This window comes from Eptatretus burgeri, chromosome 2 (assembly GCF_056783735.1).
Source record: "Eptatretus burgeri isolate ZD-2024b chromosome 2, Ebu_testis_v1, whole genome shotgun sequence".
Lineage (NCBI taxonomy): Eukaryota > Metazoa > Chordata > Myxini > Myxiniformes > Myxinidae > Eptatretus > Eptatretus burgeri.
The window spans coordinates 25,002,626-25,014,454 of NC_140962.1; the positions used below are offsets into that span (position 1 = coordinate 25,002,626).

The 11,829-nt window shown below is 39.9% G+C and overlaps 1 protein-coding gene across 1 annotated transcript; it reads right to left on the reverse strand.

The window, feature by feature from the left end:
* Positions 1-5,636: 5,636 nt before the first annotated feature.
* On the reverse strand, positions 5,637-10,454 carry LOC147031636 (uncharacterized). Its single transcript, XM_085849837.1, has 3 exons — positions 9,618-10,454; positions 8,598-9,296; positions 5,637-6,656 (listed from the first exon to the last, which is right to left on the reverse strand). The coding sequence occupies exons 1-3, from the start codon at positions 10,452-10,454 to the stop codon at positions 5,637-5,639; spliced, it is 2,556 nt and encodes an 851-aa protein (XP_085705963.1).
* Positions 10,455-11,829: the final 1,375 nt, after the last annotated feature.

Below are 11,829 nucleotides of genomic sequence, written 5' to 3' on the forward strand. Positions count from 1 at the left end.
GTAGGGGATCATATATACCCCAAACGTAGGCCTACATTTCCTGCTTTGATGTTTATCACTTATGCATATTAAGATGAAGTATTGGCTGAGAGACTTCATTAGTTGGTTAAACTGACAAAAGGTGGCACCATTGCATTGTTTCAGATATTAGAAGCACATGGCTGGGCACCACTCCCACTCTGCTGTGCAGGTTTGTCATGGAATAGGCTACCAGACTTCCAGTTGTCAAGCTTTATATGAAGTAGTTAGTAAAATAGAATCTCCAGATTAAAATACTATACAAATTCAGATTGTATAAATTTCGTTTTTACAATGACAGTTATCAAAATGGGCATGACAGTTGTTGTTGGGTGCTGCCCTCTTTTAGCACGGAACCGTACTAATAAATGTGAACCTTTGTACGGTACTAGTATTCAGGCACAGTTATAAAATGCTTTCTCCCAGGTTAGAATCTAATTTTTGAGTTATTTATTTTTAGGGTTGACATTTTATGGAGTCCAATCAGGAAAGATCACGCTCAAGGAGGAGACTCTTAAGGTTTGGGCACTTAGCCACCAGCTGTGTTGTAAGATTGAGACCGGTTTGGACGAGATGGACGAGGATGGTGCAGATGGTTGCAGCCAAACATCCCACAAGGAGGAATCCAAGGTGAGAATAGCTGCAGACGCCAAAGACAAATATGGGATCCGTCAGTAGCTGGCGACCTGCATTTACCCATTGAATCCCAGTGACCATCCCGACGAAATCATGAATATAAGCAGTGGCAAGATTGGAGATTCCAGTGTGAATGTGCACAAGTCACTTAGTATCGGAGAAGACCTGCTAGCAGAGTTTGAAAAAGGTTGGCCCCAGGGTTTCTACGCCACCAGAACAAAAAAGATGAAAACTATGGCAGCAACAGCAAAGTCAGTACAAGTTGGCAGTTCAAGAGTGACTGATCTTGATGCCATATATGTGAGAGTGATAGCTTTGTTGTCAAGTGATCGGGACATTGACGTTAGAAATGTAATATCGCATGAACTTGCACCCGTTCCAACGTCAATGTTCACTAAGGACGGAATGCGCACAGCAAAAGCGAAATCGGTACTCAAACGTTCACTACAGGTGGAGGTATCCAGTCGTCTCTCAGGATGTGCAGATGTGACAGTCATTGATGGCTGAGCTCTTCTATGGACAATTCATTGGCCAGCAAACGGTACCGTAGCAGACTATGTCTCAAATGTGAAGACACGGGTTGCTAGATACCTGAAGGACAGTGATGTCTACTTGATATTCGATATCATGCATAATTTCAGCATAAAGTCAGCACCATGAGTCAGCACCACCAATTTCAGCACCATGATTTCAGCATAAAGTCGGTCACAAGGGATGGGAGAGAAACAGGAATAAGCCGCACCCACCAACTGCACCTGACAACAAAGCTGCCAGCGCAAAAGGTTGTCTTGTCTTCTGTGGACAATAAGAAGCAACTCATCAAAATCATCTGCGATGAACTGGCTCGAGATAGGTTGTTCCACACCAGTAGCACCAGGAATCACAAGTTGGTAATCACAGGAGAAGACCCTTGCCCAGTTCAAGTGTCCACTGAAGACATAAGCGTAAGACATGACCTTGAGACATCCCACGAAGAGGCTGATATCATTATTGTACAACAGGCGTTGAAATGTGCAAGCGAGGCCAGCAAACTGTCAGTCGTGTCAGATGACACGGATGTCTTCGTGCTCCTTGTCCACTTTTACAAGAAGGCCAATCTCACCCTCCAACTTACCATGGAATCCCCAAGTAAAGAGAAGACCATTGTGGACATAAAGCAGACGGTGGTAAAACATGACAAAATTGTTAATGAACTTCTCCCTGCCCATGCTCTTTCAGGATGTGACACAGTTGCTTGCTACTTTGGGCTAGGGAAGGGCTGTGTACTCAAAACACTGAAGGCTGGCTATGAGTTATTGGCTGGAGGCGACATTGAAGCACCATTCACAGCTGTAATGCAACAGGCCATAACCTTCATCTCTGCATGCTATGGTATGAAAAAAGCCAAAGACATGTCCGAGACAAGATTGCTTGTCTGGGGTAAAAAGAATCGGAAGGGTCACACATCATCACCCAAACTGTGCACCCTGACACCGACAAAGGAGGCTTTCAGAGAAAATATCAAGAGTGCTCACTATCAGGCAATCTTATGGCGAATGCTTGAAACTAGCCATCCACCGGCACTGGACCCTGAGGAATATGGATGGATGAGAGATGTCAAGAACAAGTCACTGTCACCAATTACAGTCCCAGATGATGTGAAACTGGCCCCAGAATATGTTCTTGAAATGATCAGGTGTGGTTGCAAAAGTGAAAGTCCCTGTAATTCGAGAAGGTGTGGTTGTCAAGTCAGAGGTCTGCCTTGCACAATTTTTTGTGCCTGTTATGCAGTTGGCTGCTCGCGTGTGCAGTAGCAAGGTTTGAGTAGATTGGGGAAGCAACTAGTAGTAGCAGATTATTTGTTTGTTTCACAAATTTATTTGATCTTACGGTAGGTCAAACTAAACACATTGAGTGTCTAGACTAGAATATTGAGTGTCAAAATAGACTAAACCCAGTCTATTTTGCATCGATGTCAGCAGGTCGGAAAGCAAGAGATGACATTAAAATCCCATGCCATAATTTTGGAGTGGTTTTTGTGCAATAATTATTATATTATAATGCGTTATTATAACGTCAACGTTATTATAACGTTATTATAACGTTATTATAACGCATTATAATGCGTCAAGGACCCCTGTTGTCTATAGATGTTCAAATGTGTTTTGCTGGGTAAAATCAGTCAGGAAAGGGTTATTATTGAGTATTAAGTCATTATTCTATCATTTAAGTTGTTTTTGGTTACCTTATTTGTGACTAAAGCCGCTGTCACACCTTGACGTTTTAGCCACCATATGGCAACGTATCAAAATGTATGTAAAACGCTGGCATACGCTGAACTATTTTTTTTTCCAGTTTTGGGCGTATAATAACGTGTTGGACGTATGCATATCGTATTAGTGATGTACACAGAACGTTTCGATAACAGATAGATAACTTATACCAACGAAGGCTTAGCATGTTGTCGGCATTCACAACCTATGCCCAACGATAGCCTAACTTATGCATAGCGCGGCAGCGTATCGCCGACGATCACGTGGCGTAGCCTATTAAAAGGCTGCGGCTCGACGATTCAAATCATAACCGCACTAGACATCGAAGTGTCAAGCCGCTGTCACACCTTGACGTTTTAGCCAGCGTATGCCGACGTATGAAAAATTTGCCGAATACGCTGGCACACGTCGAATACGTTATGGATAAGTTTTCTATACGTTAAGAGCACGCAGAAGCACGCTGGCATACGTCGTAGTACGCTGAGTACGTCGACAAATTTTAAGCATGCTGAAAATTTCTCGACTCGCACGTTCCGCATACGCTGGCCATAAGTTGTAGGCACGTTACGTGATCGTTGACACACGTCGACACACGTTACTTGTAAGTTACTCATAAGTCGAAACACGTCGAGGTAATGTTTAGCGTACCCGAAACTTATTTCTAACCTATGAGTAACATGCTTTGAACCTATGTGTAACGTATCTCCAACGCATATTGACGTATGTAGATGTATTTGACGTCTTCCGGATGACCACAGAACTTACTGAACGTGTTACTAACTTACAGCTACCGTATAATGGCGTATTGGCAGTGTTTAGGGGAATTGGTATATAAAAATGGGGTTCGCACAGGAGGAACCCGTCAGTGTTCCAGACTCCATGGTTTTTTTTTTAGTTTTTTTTTTTCTTCAGCATGGCGGTGATGTTGACACTTCGATTTCTAGTGCGGTTATGATTTAAATCGTTGAGCGGCAGCCTATTAATTATATTATATTATAACCGCACTAGAAATCGGTGTCAATATCACCGTCATACCGAAGAAAAAAAAACAAAATAAACCATGGAGTCTGGAACACTGACGCTAAACATTACCTTGACGTGTTTCGACTTATGAGTAACTTACAAGTAACGTGTGTCGACGTTTGTCAACGATCGCGTAACGTGCCTACGACTTATGGCCAGCGTATGCAGAACGTGTGAGTCACACGCTGGCATGCGTCGAAAATTTTTGAGCATGTTAAAATTTGTCGACGAGCTCAGCGTACTACGACGCATGCCAGCGTGCTCTTAACGTATACAAAACTTAACCATAACGTATTCGACATGTGCTAGCATTTTAGACAAATTTTTCATACGTCGGCATACGCTGGCTAAATTCGTCAAGGTGTGACAGCGGCTTAAAGTAAGGATGAGGTGGTTATTGTGCAATCATATGTTGTCTGTGTTCAAATTTTATGTCCTGGATTAAAATAGCCCAGAAAGGGTTAATACTGAGTAATTCACAATTGTTTTATATGTTAAGTTGTTTTTGGTTACATAATTTGTGAAAAAACATCGACACAAGCAAATGTGGTGATGTTGGTTGAGTTCATTGCAATAAATAGTGAAAAAAAACTGATTTTTTTTCATTATTTATGTGTTTACCCGCACAAAAGGGTTAATATAGCAAATTGCCCAAGGGTTGCAAACGGTCACCCCCCTGAATCATTAAGAGCTACCCCAAGGCTATAAGAAACCTCAAAGAAAAAAACTTTATCCGGCAAAACCAGGTTCACCCCCACTGCTCCCGGACTAATAGTCCATGAGCCAGACATCAAAAATGAAGTGTTGACGACCAAATTGAGGGACTAAAAGCCACTATACTTTTTCAGTTACCTTGATGTCTGTAGAGTATGGAATCGTGTGATGGACGCTTCTCATGCCCAGCAAAATGGTATTTTGGTGGCCATCTTTAAAAATGGTCACCACTTTTCAATGACCTTGATATATGTCAGTAAATTGGCCATATCTCCACAATGGCTTAACATAAACACATGATGTCACATTCATATGATTCAGTATAAAATTCTGCATCTTTTAGTGTGTATTTTGTTCAGTAATGTTAATTACTTTTTTATTTATGAACACAAATGTTGTGAAAAAGTCACCTTTTTTATCATTTTTTCCACATTTTTTCACCTATTATCACCATATATACATCAAGGTTTACTTATTTCACGGTATTTATGCATGACTTGGATATTAAACAGTAATATTAGTGATTTAGAGTCCTAATTATACCATTGTTTCACTTTATATACCTGAGAATTGAATCAAATATAACGGCCAATTGCAGTATTAGTCATTACGTTTGTCCAATAATATCAGTGTAATTTCTGTTCAAGATGCTCGCATAAGATGTAACTTATATAGGTAAACATTTCTTACACCTTTTTGGATATGTTCACAGGTTCAATGATGATACCTTTACATTTTCTCCTGCTAAGCAGGTCTATATAAAAATATGAACAAGCTACCACTTTTGCAGTATCAGCTGTTTTATATTTTGATTATGTTTCACCACATATTGTACATCTGAATAACATGATATAGACTGTATCATCGTTCATAGAAAGTAAGAATAATTCTAATTGATTTTTATCAGTTATTTTCTTGCATGAAATTAGTTTATTATAGGAATGCTAAACAGCATATTGCCAGAATAGAAAGTACATGTGTATGAGATTGCTATTAATCATCGTCTTCACTGTCACACGTATCTGCTGCATCCTGGTAGTGGTCATCACTGTCTTCATCAACCATGTTAGCACATTCCATAAGCTTACATGCTGCTGTACACTTAATTCCATTCAACATGCATGTGCATTTTGATGGTCGGCATGCTCGAGTGCATCTGCATGAAATTAGGTCTATGACCATTTCAGGTGCTGGTGAAGTGGTCATCCAGTTGATCATGAGAGATCCGGCCTGACATTTGGCCCAACCATGACCCTCTGTAGGATCTGGAATGGCAGGGGAATTGTCTAAGCTCCTCCGCCATATTGCAGCCTGGTAGTTTTCCTGGCGTGTGTGTTGCAGGAGGGTATTTTCACATGGTGGCAGCTGGGCAGAGTCAATTTCCCCTCTGTGGCATCGGAAAATGTCATACCCTGGTTCATTTACTTCATGCACTTTGGAATTTCTGCTGTACAGCTTGCAAATGAACTCTTGAATGGTATTAAACACTTCTGAAGACAAATCCCATTGGCTTCCTAGTGAAGTAAATGCATCCCTGTACTTCTCATTTGGGGTGATGAGTTTCAGTCCTTTCAACTTTCCCTGTCCTGCCAGTGCACTCACTGTGTCACAGCCAGTCCAAGGGTGAAGTCCCAATAGTGCAGTGCACACTTCAACTCCAAGTGCAGTGGCTAATCGTGAGATGTTGACAAGCCTAAGACGAGTTTTGTTTCCACGCCTTATAGACATTTCACTGTTGATTTGCCTGCACAGACCAAGAGCAATGATGAACACATATGTGTCATCTGCTATTATGAGTAATGCAGGATAACTCACTGAAGCATGCTTGGCATCTAATAAGAGCCGAGTGTCAGCCTCCTCTTGGTCTGATTTAAGAGTTTCTATCTCCTCATGGCTCTCTTGGGTGAACTTGATACATTTTTCACCACATGTGACAAACATTGTTTTGTTGCTAAGTTGTTGTCTTCGCTTGGGATCTTTCCAGCTGTCCTCTAGAAACTGTATCAGGTGGTTCTTACTCTCAGCACAGGCCAATAACCTTCTCCAGTTTTTTATTTTATGTCCTGGTCGTATCTGACTGAAGGTTATTCCTTCCTGTGTACCGCGGTTGACACGTTCAGCAGATTTGATTGAGTGGTCTCTGTACACATCAAATACTACATCAGTTCTACTACTTCCATGGCTGGTATGGAGTATCTGTGCTAAAACACGATCAGACAGCTCAGCAAAGATGTGATTCTCTCCATGCATCTTCTGAATGAGCCCCATTGCATCAATCAGTGTAGCATTTGGTTGAGGAAGTTCTTCAGTGGCTGATACTTTTGTCTCCAGATGCTTTGCGATGACAGATTTATTGGTTTTCTTCACTGTACCATCACAATTTGCAAGTGCCCATGGCAGAGGACCAAGAGGGTGACACAAAATTTTGCACATATCTAGTTTTCTGTTCTGGGCAATGAGGATCATGTTGCCAAACAATCTCCTATCAGCTCTCAAGATAACTTCTTTAGTTGATCCTTTCACTAGCTTCATATTCACTGAAGAAAATGTTTTCAGCCTAAGTTTTTTTCAGTGTGTCATAGAACCCTTTACCCTTCTCAAGTCTCTGCACCCTGAAATTCTGGTAGGCTTCTTCTCCTTTCTTCTGTGCCTTGAAAATGTCATTAGATATTTCAGGAGTGGCCACTGCTCCAGTGGACAGGTCGATGAGATCTGATGGATCCTGATAAAAAGGATTTGACCAACTGTTCTCCAATAGATCAACCATTGATGTAACATCAGACTCATCTCGCATGATTCGTGAATGCTGTAAATCTGTATGACTAAGTCCTCCACATCTTGCAGATACATGTTCACGCAGTTGTCTCGATGCCATAGCTCGATGTTCAGTTGTAAGATAATACCTGGCAACAGTTCCTGGTTTCAGGCTGAAGCCACATGTTCCTCCTGCAGTCTGGGTGTCCTTATTGACAGTCTCTTCAGTTGTTTGATCCACTGCTATTCAACCAAATGGATTGAAGCTGCTTAGCTGAACTGAAAATCCACCCCCAACAAAGTGAGCATACAACTCTGGGCTTGTCTTCTGAAGTTGGCACATCTGGGCATAGTAGACTGGAAGATACCTTGCATAATTGGTTTTGTCCATTGCAAAACACCATGGAATCATTTTTCTGATGCATGCAAGATGTAGTTGCCAGTCACCTTCTCTGTCGGCACGAAGAAGCCCAAGCAAAATTTCGATCATTTCCACATATGTCATCCAAAATGCTGCCAATGGGCCTTTATCAGTTTTCAGAACCTTTATATTAAGTAAGCACTAAATATCTGCAAAATTCTGTTGCATGATTCATCCTTAACTGCAGCATCATAAGTTGCTACACTTGTGTCATTACATAGCATGTGGACTTCCTGGATGGTATGATTCAACTTTTCAAGATCTTCAGCATGATTCTCTTCAAGCCAGTGTACAAAGCTTCTCCATATTAACCTCATCATTTCTTCATTGGTGAGTTTGTGGAAACGCACTGCCCGGTTGTACTGCTTTCCTTCAAGGACATTATTTATAGATCCTTCAGCAATGACTCCTGCTTCCACAGCCAGGTCATGTAGCCCAGCATCTCTAAAGAGCTTGCCAATGATGGACAGAAAGTTGCACATCACATGAAAATCTGCTTCCACAGCCAGGTCACGTCGCCCAGCATCTCCAAAGAGCTTGCCAATTCTGGACAGAAAGTTGCACATCACATGAAAATTTCCGAGCATCAGAACAATGCTTCCATATTTACCTGGATATTTCCAAGCCACTTCTGTTGCTTTGGCATATTGAGTTTGATCCATTACTACTGCTATGTTTTGGAGATGAAGCAACTTTTGGATATTTAGTGACTGATACATAATTTCTTGAACAGTTGCCATTTCTGTAGCTGGGGCATTTATAGTTGGTAGGTAACCCACAGTGTCTTGTGAAATTACAACATCTCTTCTGGTTTGTATATTAAATCCAGTCCATGAAGCGATCATCTTATTGTCAGTCTCTTGTTCCCGTGCTATCATCCAAAGGTGATTCTTTTGTGAAGCTTCCAATGCTGCATTATTTTCAGGAAGTTCAGTCACTGGTAGTGATGGTGGTCCTTCTCGTTTTCCAGAGATATAATGAGGAAGCTGTCTCTCATTTGGACAGATTGATCTTCTTTTGTCTTTCTTGTTTACTGTCATAACTGCTTTTTGTGGCTGACGTGATGATGATGTTGGCTGAATGATTATGCCATTCACACGATGAGAAGTTCCAGCTCCACTCAGTACTTCCTCCTGTCTATCTATGTTGTCAAATGACAGTGCAGTTGGGATGAAGGAATGTATATTGGAAGGAAGAGGGAAATGATCATCTTCTGCACTCTTTAGCTTTTCAATACACAGTGCAGTTTCAATCTCCTCTAAGGTGGAGTAAGAAGATGCATGTCCCAGCCGGTTCATGAATATTATCAGTTCTGCATTTCCTGTCAGAGTCTTTATAACCCATGGAATCAAAATATGCTTTGAGGTGATTACTTCGCCTGCTGATACAGCTGTGACAATGTCTTGGGCAATGGACCATGAAAGCCTCTCATTAAGGGAGGATGCTGCATTCTTACCATTAAGTAAGAGATTCAGGAACTGCACAAGACAATCAGGGAAGGATATGTATGTGATATTAAGTTCTCGAGGGTCAGGGGGTCAAGGCTGCTCTTTGATTCCACATTTTACTTGTTCACATAAAAGCTGGACTACTTGAGTTATCATAGATTTTAGATCTTGCTGCTTCACAAGAATGTCATATTCTTCCTTTAACTGAACATAGTCAACTGCAATGGAGTCTACTGTCAAGTTCTCTGGCCATATAAATATATATATATATATATATATATATATATATATATATATATATATATATATATATATATATATATATATATATATATATATATATATATATACTCTGTGGGCAACTGTGAAGAAATGCAAAGAATCTCCAAACTCTGCATAGAGATTGCGTCGCATGTGATTTTTGGTTGCCTCTGTAACTTCAAACCCATTACTTTCCATGAAGCATACAACTTTGGCAGTGAGATCAGACAGTGCAACAATACGAGGGTTTGAGAAGACATCGATACGGATATATTCACACACCTTGTTGAATGCAGCCCTCTCCTGTTTTTGGTAAGGATTGTCTGCACCACTGCATTCAGAAGAGATTCTTTCAGTTTGTCCCCTCGTATAATTCCTGTAACATGTTTTGTGATAATGTGCTTCAGCAGCAACAATATCTCGAGCAGTAATAGATAAAATTTTGTCATCCTGAAGTTCAGTTGCAATATCACGAATGGTTTTGTCAGCCCTTAGCTCAACTGCTGGCTTCAATGGTTCCCGGCTATTAGTTCCTTTAATGTATTTGCTCTTGCTTTGGCAAAAGATGCATATCGTATTGTATACTCTTGATTGTGTACTAGATGCTTGCCTTGTTAAATGTCTAGTCCTTAAAGAGTCTTGTTCATTTATGTACTCTTGTTTCTTCACAATTAAAAGTTTCTTTTTATGGGTGAAATTGGATCTGCAATCCCTGTGATATTTAATATTGGAAAACTTGGTTTCACTGTTTTCAGCAGTATGGATAATTGGCTGAAAATGTTGAATCTCAGCAGCTTGGCACAGGGTTTTCCATGATTCTTCATCTCTTTGGGATGATAAATCATAAAGTGGAGATTTTCCCCCACATATAATGCATGTACCGCTCTCTGTCTTCAAACGTTTCAGCTCAACTTCATCTTCTGCCATGCTGATATGGTAAGTGGCAACAGGTTTCTGAAATATTAAAAATAAATCAGTGCCAGAAGCTGCAATGATATGATTTATCAACAATGCTATGTTATTTTAGAGGGCCTTACAAGGGGTTTTCGCTTGGATCCCAAATATTAAAAAAACAGGACACATATGACAATATTTGGATGAAACAGCAGTTTTAACAATGATAATGAAATATATTTTGTTGTTTATATCTGGTAATATCATAAATACCACAATCATATGAAATAGCACAAATCATGTGGCCTGTATATACATGTATTTCTGCAAATTTAGTACACGGTTTTATTTACTTAACTCATGGTTGGCACTTTTGGCTCCCAACAATAGTGTACTAAGGGGGTTTTACTGTGTTATACTTACATTTCAGTTGTTAGCTAATCTTGAAACATCTCACACACCCCATTTGGCTGCATCACTTCTGTGACCTAAATTCTGTTCGTTGGTTACATGCTGTCATCATTTCTATTTTAGCACTGCTTCACTCTGAAGGACTATCTCAAAGGTTACAGTGATGAGGGGACCAGATCAAATATAATTACTTTAATACATTTATCTATGAATTAAATATGAAAGCAGCCTAATCCATGGGTTAACATATTGAAAATAAAATTGACCCTATAAAACTGTTAAGAAAAGTATTAAAAATGCAAAATAATATGAAAAAAATAACTGATCAAAACAATTAATTTAATTGAAAGTAAGTCAAGATATTAGAAAAACCCTACTGGATAGTTGTTAATGAATTATATAGGTCCCCTGAACTGAGATTACAATGTTACAGTGATAATACTGGACAAAAACGACAACTCATGCGAGATTTGACTCTCGTGTATATATTTCAATTCCCTGCGATATGATTTGAAAGAGTGCTATGATTAGGACTCTATATCACTAATATTAATGTCAAATAACCAAGTCATGCATAAATACCTTGAAATAAGTAAACTTTGATATTTATAGTGATTTTCGGTGAACAAATATGGAAAAAAAATGTTACAAAACGCCACTTTTTCACAACATTTGTGTTCATAAATAAAAAAGTAATTAGCATTACTGACCAAAATACACACTAAAAGATGCAGAATTTTATACTGAATCATGCGAATGTGACATCAGGTGTTTATGTTAAGCCATTGTGGAGATATGGCCAATTTACTGACATATATCAAGGTCATTGAAAAGTGGTGGCCATTTTTAAAGATGGCCGCCAAAATACCATTCAGCTGGGCATGAGAAGCGTCCATCACACGATTCCATACTCTACAGACATCAAGGTAACTGAAAAGCATAGTGGCTTTTAGTCCCTCAATTTGGTAGTCAAATCTGGTCTGGCTCATGAACAACA

Bases quoted from the DNA above. Each gene is read 5' to 3' on its own strand.
- LOC147031636 (XM_085849837.1), bottom strand. From the start codon at position 10,454: ATGGCAGAAGATGAAGTTGAGCTGAAACGTTTGAAGACAGAGAGCGGT. The intron at 9,297-9,617 runs GTATATATATAT...TGTCTTGTGCAG, and splicing joins TCTTCACAGTTGCCCACAGA to TTCCTGAATCTCTTACTTAA. The intron at 6,657-8,597 runs GTGGGTTACCTA...GCTGAGAGTAAG, and splicing joins TTGTAATTTCACAAGACACT to AACCACCTGATACAGTTTCT.